Raw genomic sequence first — 21269 nt, forward strand, 5'->3', positions numbered from 1 at the left:
TATGTCTGACCATACCGTTGAGATGTTTCCCTGAAATTTCATGCGTATGTTTAAAACAGCATAACTTCTGAACGGATGGAAGGATTTTAATGTTTAAAAAAGCAAACGACGGGTATTTTAATGAAGAATATGTAGAAATTCTAAGAATACTCGAAAAGTTGTTCTTCAACCCCGTAAATTGAGAAAACCCCCATAAAAAAGGTCCAGTTTTCAAATTACCATAACTCCTACAATAATGAACGTATTTGATTTAAATTTATTTGGAGAACAAAGCTCATAGATACCTACGAAAAAATTTCAAATCATACAAAAATAAATAACGCATACGGTTATTAAAAACAGAACGCGTCTCGATGGGATGCTACGCAATACTGCTGTTGTCCCACTTTCGCACCCATGTGCACGCATGTGCAGTATACGCAAAGCACGAAAAAGAACCAGGGTCGTACAATAACGTTGATCGTGCATTGATCTGACGAGGAATATATCTATTTCTCGCAGAATGTACGAGCCACTCTCCGAAAACAATTCCGAACCCCATTACGACATCCCTGGAGCACCCCGGCAACTCCTTTTCTATTAATACAAGCGTTTCTCGAGGCCCGGTAGTACCGCTCTTGCGACTTCGCCAGATTTGGAATATTCGAAGGAAAATGCAAATATCCCCCGAAGTTTAGCCAAGGAGATAGAAGGCGCGTACGAGCCGCCTATACGTGCCTCTCTTCCACCCATGGTGTAGGTATCCGGCTTGTTTGTATTCCGTGCTCGACCTGTCTATAGGGAAATTGCGGTGTCCCCGGTGTCGAAATCTATGAACACGTCTGTGGCCTCTGATCGTCCTCGTTGGTTCCGTGTGCTGTCGTCTCATTAACCCTTTCGATCTGACCAGAGGGTCCTAGACTTTACTAACCAGCTCAGACGGCAGGGTTCTACTAAATTGCTTACTAAATTGAATCAGTCACTTCGAGAAGGCAGTTCGTGGAAACTGCACTTCCCTGACAAACGAAGGGCACTTCTATGGGACATTTTCGTATTCACCCTACGGCGTTGATCGTCCAGCCATTTGACCGGCATCAACAATTGACCCTAACACCGGTCGAGTTTGACGAAAAGGATTATCAAAAGGAAAAATAAGGGAAACGTTACTGTTGACCGTATTATATTTATTATTGATTTAACCTGAGAAAATATGGACTCTGTAAAGTCTTGGACTGTATTTAGTGTAGAGAGATCAGCAAGTGATTCTAGCATGAGTTTCTACCGGGCTTATCGTTCGCGTCGAGCCTATTCGCCTGAATATTTGTCACCATAAACAATATCACCTATTGCCCGATGACCATATTGTCACACAGACACGCATTTACTTCGATCCATTCCTGAGACACAACCACCAAGTTAGATTCACACAGATATGCTACGAAGTCGGCCTGCCAACAAGGTACGGGAAGCGACGACTATCTTCCCCTTCCTGCCCCTGTCGACACTGGAATTTCTCTGGATCTCCCTACAATAACTGTCTATTGTAACTATGGACTGGATTATGGAATATGAATAGGTGTAAACGGTTCGACTAGTTATAATGGGGATACCACTAACGATTATAGATAAATTATGAATATCTTATTGAATCGTTACTGATACAGTATTCCCGCTTTAAATGCGCGTTACTCAAGATCGAAGAGTCGCATTTAACGGAATGGGGTACTGTTCTTTGTGTTCAGATCGGCATGAAACAGAAACCATGTTAAAAGGAAAGCTTTGCTGCTTTCAATGATGGTTCAGTTATAAAGAAAACGTGAGTAGTTTCTGAACTGCACGTATCTAAAGTTTGACTATTTTTAATACGCGCCGATAGACCGTATGTTACAAATTTAGTAACAAATCTCAGATCTTTATTGGTTATTCGTCAATCAAATTTGTCCAATTTTGATCTAGTTTATCGAAGTTCTTGTTAAGTAAAAATAGAAATTTCGAAGTAGAACGACACTCTCTATTATCTGTGTACTTGCATCACAGAAACCTAATAGGATTAAAATCTTTTTATCCGATCCAAAATATCGTCTATCAAAGTTTCCAATTTCAATTAGATAATGGTTCTTCCCTAATCTTATAGACTCCATGTTTTGATCTTTTGATTCCATTTTAATTCAATACTCCTCTGAAAACAAACGTTGTTTGTTCCATACACATAACATCTGAATTGCAAAATGAAATTATCATAATCTCTTTCGGCATGTAGGAATGCCGTCTTCACATCGAAATGGATCATCTCCATATCTCGATATGCGGTAAGAATACACTATACAGAATCATATTGCACAACTGGTGCAAAGGTTTCTTTATAATCGAACCCTCGACATCGAGTAAGGTCTTTCACCAGTAAACAAATTTAAGTATAACGTTGCTGTTAGGATCTTTTTCAATTTTATAAAGTCTCGTAGAGTGCATTGGTGTCTCCTCAACAAAGATTCGTTCTCATCTTCGATACTGTCTTCCTAGTTTTCTTTATTTTATAATGATATCTTTTGGACTAATCAAGATTTCTTTGATCCCACTATTTGTTTCGTCTTCTTCAGACCATTGTCTCTGCCCTTTGTAGCAAATATTGACGCAACTCTAATTATCCTTCATCAAGGATAACGTTTCTAAAAGTACAGATTTATCTTGATGCACCCCTATAATGACGATAAACATTATTTGATCCTGTGCATCCATTAGCTTCTTACGAGTCTTATAAAAAAACACTTTCATACTGGCGTTCAAGAGTTAAAGTAGTAATTGTTAAGGTGGCACGGAATTTAAAAAGTGTATTTTTAACATTTTATTTATTTGAGTTGCTTGCTTTGTCGGCGGTTGCCACGATTTCCAAGACGCATTTATCACGACAGCTACCAATTTTTATAATACGAATGTTTTCGACAGGTTGGCTGGGTGAAGGCGGACACTAAGGCTATTCAGGCGATCCACGATCACGTAATAACTCACAACAAGAGGATCTCGGTGTCCCATAGCGATCATACAATGTGGAATCTTCACATAAAAGGCGTGCAACAGGAGGACGAGGGTCTCTACATGTGTCAAATTAACACGGATCCCATGAAAAGTCAAGTGAGTCCACAAAATAATTTTTCTATCGTACGAGTACACTTTACATAAACTCACTCGAGTAATTGTTATTTTAAAAAATTGTCCAAGGACAGTTGAATGGTCTAGTTATTAATAAATTAAACAACGACTTTCTGGATGGAAATATTGGAGTCCCCGGGTAAAAAGGGAATTTACTTAGGCACTGTTGGCTGTCGGACATGTTTAACTGCTTGCTGTTTCGACCATTTTCAGTAACTAAGCGGTCGGAATCAGAGCTTTCTGCGCGCAGTTTAGCCGGCAGGACGAATCGCGGTAAGCCGAGAAACTCGGTGAAATAACTAATTGGAAACGGTACCGCCGACACTATTTAGATCGATAAAGTTCTGGGATGCACGTCGTTTGCGGGGCCCATCAATTCCAATTAAGTGATTCTCTACGCTTCCCCGATACGATCTTTCGCGCGATATCAAATTCCTTTGCCGCGACCGTTCGAATTTACATATTTCAATTTCGTTGACTGCTACACCATTCACGCAAAACAGCAGTTGGCAATAAAAACAGCGATAAGAATCGCGCGAATCGATCCGAATAATTGGAAACGAGACAAATTATCGTGTTGAATCGAAGAAAACTAGGAATGCTGAAGTTCGACGAATTTTCGCGACACAAAGTTACAATACTAAACGGTATTAATTGAATTACGAAGATTCACAGGTATCAGTTACCTTCGATGTAACAATCTCTACAAGTATCGGAGGTATTTCTCTCGAGCTGCCGAAGCACGGCATTCCAGGGAACTTAACAAGCCATCTTCGCTAGTTCAGGAATGTCATCTCTCGTTTATGAACACCTTGGAAGCAATGTTTAGATTTTAACAATTTTTACACCTTCGACAAGATTCGATCCATTGAAGCGGATTTAATTATATACAGTGTAACAAACGTAAATCGAACCAAAGTTCTGGACTGCATCTTCTTAAGAATAGAAATGAAAAATGTCGAAGTACTCGTGAATATGGAACTCACAGCGAAATAAAGTTTTGATCCTAGAAAGAAGAGGCCATAGCACGATCGCGAAGTCTCAATTAAATAGTGATAAGATTCTATTTCCGTCGAGTCTTTTAACAATTCCTGGAGCCTCCTGTTGGCGCAACACAGGGAAAGGTATCTTGCGCCTTTCAAACGATGTCTCCGCAGTACCGTGACCAAGAAGAATCCAACGTTCGCTAGCAGAGAGAAAGGTCGTCTTTAGCAAGCTATTTTCTCTAACGCACAAACGTCAGCTTTCATTCCGTCGACTTTCAGCCAACCAGCCTTACTCCTGGCATCATGGCGTGCCTGCACCAACAGACACTCTCTGCAAAGTATCCGACCGTCTTCTTTCACCCTGCGAACCGTCTCGTCCCGGGAAAGTGTGATATGGCACGAGATAGAGTCGAGTCTCTCCTTTGAGATCTAATTTTCCGACATTTCAGATTGAATCCGGGCTCGCAGGCTTCCGTTCTCGTCCAGGAATCTCTTGCTTTCTCCCTCCCCCCCCGGCCGACGAAACAGTAATCTTAAATAGTGCAGCGCGGCGTTACGACTGTTGCCAAGTTAGCGAGTCCCCTTTAACCTCGTCCCTTACATGGCCTCTAAGTAATGAGCGGGGGAAACACTAGCGAAAATACATCAGTCAATCGGTGGGAAACCCTTCCGTCAGCCTGAAATACCGGTTTCTTCTGTTGCTTTTGTTCCATCGGAGCCGGCACACCCCCCAAATTCGTCTCTCCCTCGTACCGCGCGCCTTCGTCGAGTGGTAAAACTCGACGCCGCCCTCCTCGCGGCGAATTCTACGAGCAGTTTCGTTTCGGCTAACCGTATTTCTCCGCTCGTTTCCGTGCGATTCCAACAAGGCGGCTCCTTTCGAGCACACTCGACGCTTAGACTGCGCGGCTAACAAAATGCAGTTTACAATGCTTCCTCGAGAGACTTCTAAAGAAAATTCTTCCCAGTTGGTACGCGTAATACGTTTAAGGGCTTATATTACCATGAGACGTTGGGAAAAAAATCAAATTTTTTCCACCTGGGGTTCGGTAGAAGCTACCGAAAGTATTTTCTATATAGTTCCAGGTAGAAACACACGCAGAAATAATGAATAGAGGTTTCACCGGAAGCCATGCAGAATCGTAAAGTACGCTGCTTCGTCGTCGCTGCCCGATCAAACGCGAGAAACTTTATTACGTAAGAAATACGACCGCTAAACTGGGCCACAGTTCGTAGGAAAAAGGCGACGTGCATAGTTTCGAATTGATTTTATTTCTGACCCAATTTCTTCAAACAATTGTGTTTCCTTTTTGTTCGACCGTCTAATGAGATGTGCATCAATGAACGTAACGTTTCTTGATCTTGAAGTAAAAGCTGATTTGTAATTTGATAACGAGGTCCAAGATATTGAAATTAGTTTTAGGTCCTCGTTTAGGATCTTAATAGTATGTCTTCATTTTCACCGAGATTAAAAGAATATTTTTGTGACTGCCGTGATTTGAATGCTGCGGGCGAAAAATATTGAGACGAAATAGAGAATAACCAGCTGCGAACGAAAACCCCGAAGAGTACGAAGAAGACGATCAAATAATAAGAAATCTCCGAATAGTCTGGTTCCCGTTAATTGTATTTCCTATCAGTTTCCGTGCCGTCTCGGCGGATGCTGGGCTTCTTTGCCAATGGTTTTTACCGGTTATCTTGTGCGATTCATTTTCACTCGAACACAATACGAGACTCATTTGTGCTCTTCATGTAATTAGTACGAAGTTGTTAACTAATGAACTCGAGACACGTAACGTTTATATTACGAGAATATCTTAATAATACGGAAAAACATAATAGAGAAATTAAATGAATATAATTTTAATGCTATTATATCAGACATTTAATTCTGATATTTGTCTGCCATGAAGTTAAATTTTGTTGGAATTATTACAGAATCGTACGAATTGTATTCTTAGATTTACTATGAATACTTTTCTCTTCGTTTGTTATCTCTTTAAAATAAATAACATTCTCTGAAGTAAAGATAAGGAAGATCAATTTTGATAAAGTTTAACGGTGTTTTAAAAATTCTTGCTAAGTCTAGATTAAAGCGTCTTCCAGTATGCCAATCAAGATAATCCCCGAGACGTCACTCCGTTTCGCGTTAATGTCTGAGAAGATAACTGCACATTTCAAGATCAGAAAATGTCTGGGTTATAAGGAAACTTGGTGTATCGGAATAATTAAGCTGATCGAAATAACAATCTTCTAAAACAACGAGCCCTATCTTGAAATTTGATTTATATATTGTGTTTTACTATCTCGTAAAAGCTTTTAATTTTCACGATGGAAAACGAAGGTATCTAATCCCAATTCGATTTTCGTTACGGTTTTCTCCAAATGAAACAATTTGATGTCTGCTCCAATTTCGATTCTATCAATCTGTGAACACACACCGACCAGCGCGACTTGGAAATTTCTAGAAACGAGACTTTTTGATAAATTATTGCGAATCTTGGGGCAGGTACTCGCGAAAGAGCCGTCGATACAACAATGTTAAAACAGTAAGAAACGAAGTATACCCCGGCAGTGATTCCTGTAAACTTTTCACTCCGACCTCGGACGAGTTGCCTTTGGTGCGTTCGCGAATCGAAACTCCGTGCTCCTGACCGGAATTAATAACCTCGTTCGACCGCGGGCTATCGGTTAAACGAACGGTTTCTTAAATGTCGATTAACAATCGTGGCCATCGCGGCTTACAGCCGCTAAAGAAATTAATCGATCGGTCGGGCGTTCCGATTAGCGCGCATATTTATCAACATCCCCGATGGGGAGACGTCTCCAAGCAGGCAATAATTAATTTATGGAACGGAACGCGCAGTTTCATAATTCACTCGCGCGACACCAGCAAGTTTACGTGCTTGGGCACGTGTCTGCCTGTCACCGAACTGTCACGCGGGGGATAAGAGAGATGCACGAGTGAAGTCTGGCGCGAGCAAGGGGGTTAGAGAGTTACACGGGTGCCGTTCGCCTGTTTCAGCTACGTATTCGTTGAGACTGTTTTAAGCAGTTCAGTGACTTGCGAGACAACTCGGTTATAACGATTGAAGTTTCGTCATAGCGTAGATTACATCCTCGTAATTACGTGCACACCTCGCCTACGACAGCCTACTGCAGGTGGTTCCACGTTCTGCCGACTGTCGGCTGGCTCCCGTAAACCGTAAGTGGAGTGGAAAGATATTAGGATGGGGCTAAGTTCTTCTGACTGTACTAACGTTTCGTGGTTTGACGTACGACCGCTTGGAAAAGTCCTGACGTACACCGAACTCGTACCTCCTTCCACACGTCCCCCCGTTTTCCCCTACTCTGTAGGAATTACGACAGTACACTGCCTCAGTCGCAGCATGCTCGCTGATAAGCGACGCTGGCAACGCCTAAAATCGCTCTCCTATGCGACGTCACTATTACGAATTGTTTACGACGCTGCTCGTAACTGAGTCACGATTGTCACTTGGATATTCAGTGCGAAATCAGCATTAGTTTCTTTGGAACGATCGAGGTACTGTTCACTTTTGATCGAATGCAGCGAGAAGTTACGATCGATTTCTAGTCTTGCGTCAATTGGCTATATTATTAATTTTGGTAAGTTCAACGCACAATAATATCCATATCTTTTGTCTACATTTAAAAAAGAAAATAAAATAAAAATGTTTCATTTGTTGATAGTAAATTAAATACATATTTCATTTTTAAAAGTCTAAAATAAAATATTTCTTGACCATTCGTATCGTGTATCTCCTTTTAAAAATTAAACTAAAGGGACCCTTTTAATGTTTTCCTCGTTTCCTAATAATTTTGAAAATTGTGAAGACCGTAATAAGCAGTTGGAATAATATCTGTGGAATAATGCGGTTGAACGTAACTTTCGACTTTAATTCTCTGATTTTTATCATTACTGTTTTAGCGTTGCATTGTGCCGCGTTTCCTTGATGAGGTACAATTTGCTTCTCAGTCACGAGACCTGGACGTTTTCTTATTAATTCCTTGTTAAGCTCCTCCGTGAGAGGAATTCAAATCCTTCAGCAATTTGAACCGTTGTTAATTCCGGTTATGCTTGCGCGAGGCTGGCTAACGTAATATTATCAAACTTTCCAAGATATTCAGAACTTCCTTCGTTATTGGCACCGGTACACTTTGAGTCATCGAAACTACTTCCGAACGGTTCGTCACAGACGATGTCTTCCAGATTTCCTATTTTCTTCGACATCTTCTTACTTTATATTATTATATTAAAGCGATAGATAACCCAAATGATTGACTCGAATTTAAACAAATGATTTTAAGAAGATGAAAGGAAAACGAAATCTATCGTCCATAGCGAAATATCCTTCAAACGAACATCTACAATAGCAATCAGTCGAAGCGCCAGGGCAACAACTGCGCGAGAAAAGAGTCGAACTTACGATTCGAGCAACTGAAAAAGCAGCAAAGGACAGTTTTTCAATCCGCGAGACTTCCTTTTAAGGAAATATCTCACAGCCGATGAAAGTCAACCACTCAAATCTCCCTTCCAACCGGAAGTGAAATCACGCTGCAACTGCTTAATGAACGAGCAATTTCACGGCGATTCAACTCAGCCCGGGGATGAGGAAAGGGGAGGGGAGGGAGGGATTCACTCCAACGTTTCGAGCTGCTGCCCCCCTTTTTGCATCCCTCTCGGTGCGTGTTATCAACGATTGTTTGGACAGTGTCAAAGAAAACTCCGTCGTGGATTGTTAGGTAACGGGGAAAATGTACGATAACAACAACAACTGCATCGAACGCTACTTATTATATCGCGTCGCGGCGTGTCGTTAATTAACGAAAAGCTGCAGCGCTTATTGGCAGCGGCGCCGCTGGTCCAACCCCCCCTCCCCTTCCCGCGCCACCCTCCTCGCGTCGCTTACAACCCCATGATATGTTGTTCCAGTTTCTCCTGCGGCGGGGGTTAAGGAAGCACAGGCGAAATACAGCCAGGATTTAGGAGCTCTTGCGTTATTCAGTCCTGCTCGCGAATAGAGTAATGTATACGGATATAATTTAGAGATTCGGTAAGAAAGGAAATTTACTTGATGCATTGTGCAGCCGTTAAGCGTATCATTAACATTAAATTCCGGCCCGTTCCGGTGCGTACCGGAAAATATATCTCGCGGAGGACGAGTTTTGGCACGAGGGCTAAAATACTGTTCGGGACGTAAGTAGGCCGGCGCGCAATTGTACGGTTTTGCCTGGAAACGCTGCTAAACTGCGACTTCGCCCGTTAATTTTTGGAGATCGTTGTGGTTAAAATGATATCCCATCCGTGAATAGTTTCCTTAAAGGAGTTTTGCGTTCCAGGCGGCTGAAAAATCGATTCCTTTCCTTTTATACCACTTTCGTATTACTTATAGTCTTAAAGCATGCAAAATGTACTTCCGATAAAAGCGTTTTTAAAATTTCAGTAACGGTCAGCGCACCATTCGCGTTCTATCACAAAATATTCGTTGGATTTTATCAATTTTTCGAATTTACAATAATGATAAAGAAACGTGTCGAAACACAGAAGAAAATGAAATAAGAGACAGCGAAGTCTAGTGTGAAGTGGAAGATTTGATAATAAGCTCTTATGAAGGCGGATGTTAAAAAGTGATCATTATTTTTTAAAAGTGTCTTCCAAGGAACAAAAAGTATCCTTATCATTTTTCTGAAAGTAGCGGGACTCGCCACGGCGTTATGTTCCATTTGCTGCGTGTTCTCGAAAAGAAGCTCTTATCTTAAATTCGATACTGACTCTAATATAAGATCCTCGACATAAATAGTTCTTTGAGTACGAGAGGATGAAATAATCATATGATGACAAATATCAGACCTTATCGCTTGGACAGAAAAGAGTTGTGATTTCTGCTAGTTCATGTAATACTACAATAATATTTATTGTGATTTTCCACAGTTTGTCGTTGCTTTAAAAATATACCAAAGTAAATCTCAAGAATCGATAAAGTCCAAAAGAAGAAGAAATAAATACTTTATGGTATTGTGCGTGGACCGTGACTGAAATTTCAAAGTTGCTTTCATCGAAACTACATTCTGCATGTTTCCGGAAGCGATATCTTAAAAATGAGTACAGCTTTCGAGTTGAAATTTTAATAGCTTGTAGAAAACGTGTTCCATATCCGTGGAGATAGAATTACGACGACATCTACCATAGTTTTCACTTCCTTTTAATAAAAAGACAAAATTTATTTGCCTCTTTCATTTTAAAATAACGTTATTTTCTAAATTTCAATCTCTTAAAGTTATTGTTGTTATATTTTTAACTGACACTTTTAAAGTCTTAAAATTTGTATTTTTTAGAAAGCTTATCTGCCAAAAATTTTATATAAAAATGTATATAATTTAACGTTTCGCGTTAATATACTTTGTTTTTCAATTACCCGTTCAAGCGTGTGGGCACAGCTGGACGAACATCTGGACAAACGTCCAATGACTGCGCAGTGAGGTTTTCATGTAGCAGTAAATAAATTAATGCTTTAATAGAATAATGAAAATTGCCATAACGCTAATCTTTTTAACGAATTTAAAAAAATTAAGAATATAACTTGAATGCATTCATTCTCTACTAACTGCATTATGATATTAAAAAAAAAGTCTATAAACATCTTCTTTAGAATTTTGTGCGACTAGATTCTTAAAATTGACTTGACTAACGCGTCCGTCCATTACTTATGTGTTTATATACGTCTGTCGTGGCATGATATTATCTATTGTGATTGATTCTACCTACTTAGGAGATAGTAAGATCGGAAGGGAATAGATAATAGCAGACCACGATCAATATTTACAATCTCTGATATAACTAGAAATAATCTAATGGATGTATAGATTATATTCTGGTATAAAAAAAATTATATTATACACATTTGTTTCATATTTTCATGTGGAATCATTATCCTGCCGCAGTAAGAAATAAACAAATAACTGAATAATATATAATAATTGAAAATATTCGATATTTATAAAAGTAATTCAATAAATATCTTGGAATATTTTAATGAGAAATGTAGAATCGAATTTGAAGCGATATTAGAGATTCGATATCGAAAGAAAGGAAAAAATAACATGATCCCTGGATTTGAACCTGGAACCTTCCGGATTATAGACCGATATGTTGATCCCCGGATGTCGCAACTATCGAAAGACACGTCGATTCTAGTTAAAGACACAAGTCTCAAACCAAAATTTAATATTCTGTGTATACGTATATTTTTAGAATAAAAATATAAAAGGTTATTTTTTTTTAATAAAAATGACTGATTATCAGCGACTAATATTCCAAGATGTGTTTCAATCTACCGTGTCCTACATTTTAAGCTCGTTTTTATCTGAAAAGCGTACTTCCTATTCGTATCCTCCCCTTTAAGTTATATTTTTCATTCGTAGAAGAACTCGCGAAACAAACAGAAATTAGTATTTCTTTGATGAGAAACTTTTCTTTCGCTCGATTGCTGAAATATCGCGCTGTATGCTACGGCAACGGGACAAAGACAAGTCTGTTATTTACTTGCCAATTATTTTACCCTGGAGAATCGAATTAAGAAAGCAAAAGGAAGGATAAACTTTTAGTCTAAAAATAAGGAGTCAAATCAAATTATTTCTACTATTTAATATTGACGAAATTAACGTTCACTCTTAGTTTCTTAAAACAAAGTTTATTATTCAATCACTGACTGTTTATTGAGCATTGTTAAAAAATTTACATAAAGTTTAAGACGAGTCACGTATTCAGTACTTAATCTGGATACCACGCGTACGGAACATATGTATTAAAACTTATTTAATCGCGCCAGTTGGCCGCGTTTAAAACAAGTAAAGTGCATCCTGTATCGCAGCTTTCAATTTCCATTTAATACTGACGAAACGTGGAACGAATCATAATTGCGTATCTGTATTCTATTACACTAATGAGAATCATATAGCGACAGTCGGAATCTACACGTTTCGGTACGATGAAGAAATCACTAAGATGAGAAATTATAATTGTGGGTTTTTTATTACAATTAATACGTTGTATATAAAATTAAACTGCATTCAAGAATTTTAATCAATTGAAACTATCTACAATTTGTAGCAAGCCCGGTATTTTAAGATTAAAAAATTGATCTAGCAAATTAATGTTAAAAGTCAGTTCACTTTGAAGCAGGATAGCTAACGTTTCTAATCTCGAGCTGAGATTATGCGACTCCATCCTTTTACAAAAATACAGAGCATGTCAGGGGAACATGGTCAGACAGATTCTACTCGAGCCGCTGGGCTCGCATACTAAGCCGCTTGGGTGAATGTCTAACTACATTACTGTCACTTCACGGTATCTCGTGTTTATCAACACCATTTCACGAAACTGCTAGCACGGAACTTGCTTCTTACTCGCTCTCGCTGTTTCATACCGCGGTCTCGATGTTTTCAAAGTAAAGGTTTGCGAAATGGATCTATTGTCGGACATCCGACGTTCGGGTCGGGTGGAGAAATATCGATTGGGCAGGATAGGGATCCCGAAAATATGCTTATACATGCTATATTTTCGATACATACGATGGGGTCATGTTCAAAGTATACAAGGTGTTATAGAAAATGTGAGACATTTTTTGAGGATCACTTTTTCGCACCAGTATAAATCGAAATGTCTGTTACCATATCTCAGAGACGGTTCGACCAATTTCCTTTAAATTTTAGAAACGTGCGAAATAGATCACAAGTATCGGAATTCATCCTCAAAATGCAATAAAACTAGTAAATAGTAGTTCAAATTTTACTAACAGAAAGATTATTAGACATTAATAAATTTGAGAGAAATATAATAGAAAACAAATTCTTTTTTTTCCAGACAGGCATGTTGTCGATCGTGGTGCCACCAGATTTCATTCCCGAAGAGACATCAAGCGACGTAATGATACACGAAGGAGGACAGGTAAGTTAATATTCTGCTTTTTACATTTTATTAACTGAAATAAATATAAACTCTATAATTTTTTAAATCTATTTAAAAATAAGTTTTCAGAGACGCTTTACAAACAGAACGTTGACTATGTGTCCAGCTACAATAATATTCTAATAATCGTGATATTTCGTTCAGTCTGTCGTAATATTTAATATTTGCCTTTCGTGTTCAATTTTTCCACGTGAAAATCATGAACCATATAGATTCGATGTTCACGGCGCGGAAAAGAAAATCCTGTAAATATTACTAAAACGTTTCAATAACCTGTTGCACGTGTGCGTATCGCAAAATCGCGTGCTTTCGAAACGTATGTCTAGCATAATGCGCAAATATTTTCCCTTTCCTGGTTTTCTTATCAAAATTGATGGCGCAGCCCCTGCAAAGAATATTACGTTTTGTTGAGAACGGACGACAAAGTGCCTTGAAAACCGTCTATATGTACTTTCTTCTAAGGCGTATCACGATATTCTTTCGTCGCAGTACGGAATAGTCTTCCCGCCGCTAGACCCGCTTATAACGCGGTGAGATTTAGTTCCTGCGAATTTCAGTAATTAAAACTACTTCGCCTACTAAATTTCGCACGAGTACAATTAAAAAGCCACGGAGAAATGACGACGTAACTCAGCGTAATATACGTACATTTAAGGGCCGAAGTATTTATGCGACGTGGGGGGAAAAAAGTACTCGCGTTACCTCTTATTTATTGCGCGCGGGAATCGATTGTGCCAAGATCGAAATTTACTTTAGAATTATTTTGTCACCGTACCAACACGAACCATAATTCGGTCACGATTAACCACTTTTTAAGTATTACCCATAACAAATCATTTTTTTCAGTAATTTCCAGTAGTTTCTAATATTCCGAATAACCCTCATCATTTTTAACTATGTTTATTTCAACGAAGCAATTTAGCTTGAAACGAGATAAACTAACGACTTGAAGAAACTAATATAAATTAATGGCGGACATAAAATTTCTATTATGAACTTTGGATTATCTTGGAAAATCCGACTCGCCTGCCAATGGTGTATTTGGTCTCGTTTCTCGCCTCGGAGATACTTTTCCGCGCGCGGAGAGTTAGGTTTATCAAAAATGAAAATTTCAATTCCAAGCTGAACGTGTGAATTGGTCGATGGAACGACACTCTCGTTCGATAGACGTTGAAGTAAACGTACGATACTTTTTCATCCCAACGATAAATATTGTTATTAATGGCACGTAGTAGCCAGTGTGCTCTCCACAGGCTGGTACCCGTGTTTGCAAAAACATCGTTGCGTGTCGAGATTTTCCTTTCGTCGCGGGATACGTTTCCTACTTTATCTGAATTTCAATGCGACGGGGCTAGAACTTTTAAACTCGTTTTCTGTATCATCCCACATCTAGGATATCAGTCGGCGGCCTACCAGTGTCCTTAATTTAAAATTGATAAGGTCGTTCGTGAGGACCTTACGAACCGGCAGAATCGAGGAAACGATCATTTCGAAGGAGGCTTCCTGAGAAAATCTTCTTGTTCAATGTATTCCCACGAGAATGATAAAATCCTCTAGTTAGCTGTCGACAAAAATGTCGAACGATCTTTAAACTGTTCACTTTATTTAACTAGAAATTATCGTGCTGATACGTAAGATGGTGATCAGTTGCATTTGTAAGAATAACACTTATAGAAAAAAAATATTTACTCTTAAGTGATCGTGAGATGTTTAGAATGTTAGAATATTGTACAGTGTCTTTGACGAATTTCTCATAAGGGGCATAATATGTTCGTACACAGTGTTTTATCAGCGTTACAGAATTCACCAGAGTGCACTACACTCGCTACTTTTTTAATCACAATGTACATGACGTCTATTTTTTTTTTACTTAATGGACATAACGAATATGCCCGCCAGCGGTGTAAAACTTTCGCCGCTGTAAAGTGCTTTCCGCGCAAACAAACTTAAGAGAATAAAATTGATTGATAAAAGGAATTGGAAACTTATTCAGGATGATTCTTAATCGCATGTACTTTTTTAGAAACGTCAAATGTGTATCGATGCTTTCGTAAAACTGTCAAATCAGTGTCGATTTTGTTTGATAACTGTGCACAAATAACATTTTACAGAAAATTTTGTTTATTTTGAAAGATTACATTTTCATCTCCATTGTTTTAATAGTGTATTCTTCCTTTTTATTTTGTTGCAATTTCATTTGCATGCCAGTTCTGTTCTGGGAATCTTTCACAGATATTTGTAAGATGATAATAGTATAATCGGAAAAATAATTCTGTGTCTAACTGCTTCTACTGAGTATTCTTAAAATACGGTTAATTTTCCTTCTTCTAGTGAACAAAGTCTAACCGTGGAAACGGGAAGATTCTAACGCAAAGTAGATTACTTTCTTATATATACGAGGCAGTTCCGATCGTTTCATTTTTATCAATTTTCAATAGTCGATTCAGTTTTATTTTTCTCTTTCTTGCGGAACAGCGTCCAACGACTAAATCGAAAATTTACTATTGTTTAATGGCGAACTGATTGAAATTTGATCAAGGGGAATCGATATTCTTTCAGCCAATAAAGGAAAGTTTATCTCGTTTAGCGGAGCGACAGAATTAAATTACAGAAGAACCTCGATTATTCCAAGTTTCAGCTCTTTTATTCTCACAGTGAACAGTCGGTTCAAGATCTGCTGCATTTGTACCCTTCTTTTTGAATTGACATCGCAGTATTGCTGATAGTTACGATTCAAACAAAATATCATTCGCGAGATTAAACGAATATCTATTAGAGACACAGATATTAATTAAATGTTTAGTTATTTAGCTTAACGAAAGCTCGACGAAAGGTTGTCTTGTTACGTTATAAGATTAACTTATCTTCGTTTAAAATTGTTAAATGAAAATTCATATTTATGTTGATATCTCAACCTTCTGGAAAACTTTCCTATGGTTTTACGTCGACGTTGTTTATGAATTCCAAAGTCGCTAACCCTTATAATTCTCGTTGTGTCTGGTGGCTGTAATACTTTTACTCTCTTGGGATCGTTATCTTGTTGGAGGATAAACGAATTTCCATGATTCAGACTTCTCGTGCTTCTGTGTAACCTATGTAAATATGCACGGGCTTCGTGTGGTTTTTGTGAAGTTTTCATGGGATTAATAATTTATGTAGAACGTTTTGGAAAAGTGTCCATTAATTTTTCATTTGTAAAAACAACATTCTCGTTTTTTCATACGAATCCTATGGGTGCAAATTTAATAATCAACGGGTAGATTTTATGTATGTTCATTTTTAATAAATATATTTCTGATGATGCTTTTTCACGAAAGAAAATTATCAAACTATTAAATACGTGCATACAAACTTGAAAAATAATTGATTAACCCGAATATCAAATATGTTTGGAACTTCAATATGTACATTTATTAAAAGAAATGGCGTCAGTCAAGTGATAGGGAACCGCGTTTGTAAAACTTTATTAATAATTTTACGCACATCTCCCCTCGAGTAGTGAAGTCAGATTTCCTTTCCTCGTACTTCTCAGTGGTCCTGAACAACCAGTTTGTTTCGTGCGGAAAATAGCAGTTGCGTGTAAACTCAGATAAAGCTTACTTTGGGGACCATCGTAAATTGGTTTTCTGAATTATGTAAATAATAAAAGTTGCAGCATCAGTCTCGTTATTTTGTCTCGAAATTTGTATGCATAACTACTGTTTCCAACGGAAAGATGAACCATAGTATTCTGATACAACCGCGTGACGTATGACAGAAATACTTCAAACTGGTATACTCCTCTAGAAACGACCGTAAGGTGTTTTAAAACAGTTCCTACGATTTTCACATCCCCCCAACAATTTCCTTTACTCTCCGGATCGGTTTTTTATTGCTCATAATATCGAGGCAGTATTCGACGAACAACATCTCCTATAATCTCGAGCTGGTCGAATGGTTTCTCGCGCGGATAGGTTTCGCCCGCGTATCCGTAGCTTAAATTTTTCCAAACATATTTATACGTGACCCGGCATTACCGCGACGGCGGCAATAACGAAGTCGATTCTCTTCATAATTCTGGTTTCATAACACGTACAGGTGAAGTTAACGTGCCATGCAAGAGGCGTGCCTCCACCCCGCGTGTCGTGGCGTAGAGAAGACGGGCAGAACATTATAATTCGGAAGCCATTTGCAGGAAGCGCCTTGAACCAGAAGTCTCACGGTAAGATTTAATATAGATGACGCTCCTACTATTCCGCTTATATAACATGGAATATACAATTATGTTTCCCTTGAACGCAGTCGCCGGATTCGCCTGGTATTTTAATTTTCTTATTTCGCCCCGGCCGGTACGCTGGCAGGCACGCTCGAAACTGTCTGCGGGGAACGTAACTTTTTAGAAATTGTTAAGTAAGGCTTCGTAAACGTGCGAGGAATCGATAGAATTCCGCATTTTTATCGGTCACTTTTATAGTCTTTTTGCGAAATCTTTCCAACGTTCTTCGAAGAAAACGTATTATATAATTCAATTTATTCCATTTTACTATGCGATTCCAATGTTTTTAATTAAGTCGCTAAAATCAGGTAAAAAGTACGTTTATAAAAATTGCTCTTACAACGTCCTGGAATAAAATTTGTATTACTGCAAGATTACAGACGTTTTCGTTCTTACTGGGCGCCTTTTTTCAAAACAAAACTTCTGTTCTTAAGGCACTTTTAAGAAATAAAATATTTAAGTTGATCCTCAAAACGGTGGCTGTAGAAAATAATTTTAACAAAGATGTCAGGCAATGCAACCAGTAAAACATTGAGGTAATAAAATTACTAAGTTCTTAAAAAGAGGAAATTTGAAGGGATTCTATACAGTGTAAAATATGCGTATATAATAATATGACAACTAAAATGATTTTAAATCCTGGAATGACAATTCGAAAATTTGTAAACGAATTTAATTGCTACGAAACATGCGTTATCGAAACTCTTCATCGTTTTCGAGTGGTTTTAATGTTTGATATCTGAATTCCGCATATACGGAGCGAAAGAAAAAAACGAATTAAAATGAATGTCAACATGTGTTCAACTTTTTTGCTCGTTAACAACAAATCCTTTGACTTGCAACCCACGAGTGTAATTTATTCAGGTCACTGTAAATACATTAGAATGGCAAAACAGTTCGTACTGCCGGCGAAATCGATAACGTTCTTGAAGTGCATTTCAGATTGAAAAACAAAATTTTCAAAGCCACCATTCTCGAAAGAGTTTAAACGTTTGCATCTATTTGCAGTTATTCAACCAGGATGAAAAACATATTTTTGTCATTCTGTGAAATATTGCTGCGTTATGCACTTACGCTTGCCTTTCTTTTTTAAATTGACGTATTCCTTTTTACACGTGTCGATTCATCTGGGTATTTTGCATATAAAAGGATTACAGCATGGCAATTGAATACGCAATATTTTATGACATGTTTCGTATTTTATGTTAGGATATTATTTTATCCCAGCAGGCATAATTTTCATGCCATTCTCTCAGGTTTAGTTCTAATTTATTTAGGCATTCTCTCCATTTTTATTGGAGTTAATTTATTATTAGACGTTTCAAATCGCCGCAATTTAACATTATGTAATAAACAAAATCTGAAAAGCCAGATGTTAAAACTTAAACCAATGTTCTTTATTCCACCAACATTAGTTCTTCAATATATTATATGGAATTATTTTTAATAGAAAGGATGATTTTTATTGCTGTGCAATAATCTCCTCGATTCGTCGCGGCGTACGTATGAAGCGAAATTGTTAAACATGCTCGCCATCGCGTCGGTGAAAACGATCGGCAGATAGCATCCATAAAATCGCGGAATATATGATAGACAGAAACGGACGGTTGCTCTGGAGTCGCCCTCGCCTTTCCTCCATCGGTGTTCTGAACTAAACGACGTATTTAGTATTCGCTTCAGCATGGTGTTACTAATAGCAGGCAAATTTCAATGTACCGTAGACGATGCTGCCGGCAATGTGTATGCGAGTGCAACCCTTGCAACACGTGCTAAGTGCAGTGGCCGTAGTTACTAGCGAAAGGGATAGCTTATTGTTGTCCTACAATGGCGATAATTATTGGATATCGCGGGGAGAAGTTGCGATTCTGCCTACGAGGATTGCAGCTTGATCATCATAAGACTGCAAACTAGATTCGACGTATTAACGCGATGAAATTTGGCCGAGAATTCAATGATTTCTCTCTTAAAACGGAACACAGTGCTTGGCAATAATCGACATCATTCGTTGGTCCTATGCGATTAGAGGAATCAATAAATTCTGTAAAGCATTATTCATTTATTGCATTCAGCTATTTATTTAGATCCACGGATCGTAAAGATTCCGCAAGACTTGTTGACGCAATGCCAGCTAGAAAAACGGCAGGGAAGCACTCTTCTTTGTTAATTTTCCAGCGTCCGCGTGCGCGCAAATTCTACGACAAAGTCAGTTATTTGCACTCGTATTTTATTTCTAAACAATCCAGTTGACTTATACTTGAGTTTTGTTTTTAAAGCAAGCTCCCTCCACAAAATAAGTAATTGAATATCCCGAGAAGGCTGGTACACTTAATTTAAAATTCGTAAAGAAAATTACTTATGATTAAACGAAAAATAAAAATGTATATCCTGTAGGCTTTGCTCTGTTTATTCAAATTCAATCAAAGCACGTTTCACAGAGTTCAATTTTCGTTTGAAACTTCCTCTTTAGGAATATGTGTACAACATCCACTGTCAAAAGTCTTCGTGTGTTTTATGGATGGCTTTGATCTATGCCATTTTTCAAATCGTTACAGATATTGTCCAATTTATCAAACAGGCAGCATCGTTTACGGTTTTTCCTCAAAGATAAACAGGCAGGTTTTAAGCAGCTAATATAGTTCCGAATGATTCAGAAAAACACTTTATTTAGACGCTCTAGAAGTAGTTATTTAAAATTTAATTCCCTTTTATCAGAGAGAATTATTTACTTCTGAATGTCATCTTTTTAGTCGACCATTAAAGAGTATCGATCTTTTCCCAGTTTTGGTACATACGCTGCAATTGTGTACGTCACCAGCAAACCTCCAGGCAGTTTGACTTGAACGTAAACATCGCCTCTTCCTCTTGCTTCAATAACGGTGTCATCTTCGACTTCAACAGCATATGAATGTTTACTTTCCTGGCTGGTACTGAATATGACAACAGGAAGATATTGTTATTAGTCAAAATTTGTAAACCCCCCTGTTTTTTGTTTACATTTTTCGATATTTTAAAATATTGGGTTTAAACATTTTAATGCATGTTTGTCTATTGTAAAATTACAGCAAATTCTTCTTTTAAAAAACTGAGCAATACGTTCATGAAAAACGTTCTATCTATCGAACAACATTATTTTACATTTCAAAATTATTTTCTTCCTTTAAATATAATATATTTACCATATACTCTCTAGGTTAAGAGAGTCTGTATCTGTCTACCTCTTGAGAAAAATCGATGTTTTTGTTACAGTTACTCATATGATGGTGTCTTAAAAATATGCTCGTAAAAGATTTTATTAAAATTTGTAAAAATAATGAAGTCATAAGAGTTTTATCGCGCAGGTGTCAAGTATACTTCGTACACAGCAGATCGCTATAGTAAGACCATTGAAGTTTTTTTGGGAGTAAAACCATATTTTCAACTTTGAATTTTCGGATACAAAATGTCTTTTAAGAATGTCAGTTTCTTGACAGATTGAAGCTGCTATACTTTTGTAATTATCGGTGTTGGTTTTAAATCTGCGACGTAATGCAGCCTTGTCAGGAATTTAAACGAAACGCGATGATTTATGATTTACAAACTCATTAATTAGCGATTTTCGTTCCAACGGCGAGTAATACAGCAGAATCACGAAAGTTCGTTATCGAGGTGCAATTTCCTACAGAATTTGTGTAGAAGTCGTTCGAAAAAGTTAGCGGCTCCGTTAAATGTTTAGAACAGTTATTATGAATCTAATTCAGAACAATGGAATTCCATTTAAAAATTAACTGGTACGAAGTATATTCGATTGAAGAACTCAGCGGGCAGAAATTTCTGCACCTTGATATTTTATTCCAATGATATCTTAAACAGAAGTTCCGGCGCAAAGCATTGTACAATTGCTAATGAAATTCAGGAAACCCAGTTTACGTTGCAG

At 37.9% G+C, this 21269-nt stretch overlaps 1 protein-coding gene across 1 annotated transcript in view; it reads left to right on the forward strand.

Moving 5' to 3' along the window:
- LOC122396821 (lachesin-like) overlaps window positions 1-21269 on the forward strand; it is a 45842-nt gene that overhangs the window by 18357 nt on the left and 6216 nt on the right. Inside the window, exons 3-5 of the mRNA XM_043395520.1 lie at window positions 2923-3108; window positions 12997-13080; window positions 17179-17302. Coding sequence (XP_043251455.1) covers window positions 2923-3108; window positions 12997-13080; window positions 17179-17302 — 394 coding nt within the window. The remainder of the gene's footprint in view (window positions 1-2922; window positions 3109-12996; window positions 13081-17178; window positions 17303-21269) is intronic.

The sequence above is a fragment of the Colletes gigas genome, unplaced genomic scaffold, assembly GCF_013123115.1.
Source record: "Colletes gigas isolate AHSC1104 unplaced genomic scaffold, ASM1312311v1 Colletes_gigas_Sc00008, whole genome shotgun sequence".
Taxonomy (NCBI): domain Eukaryota; kingdom Metazoa; phylum Arthropoda; class Insecta; order Hymenoptera; family Colletidae; genus Colletes; species Colletes gigas.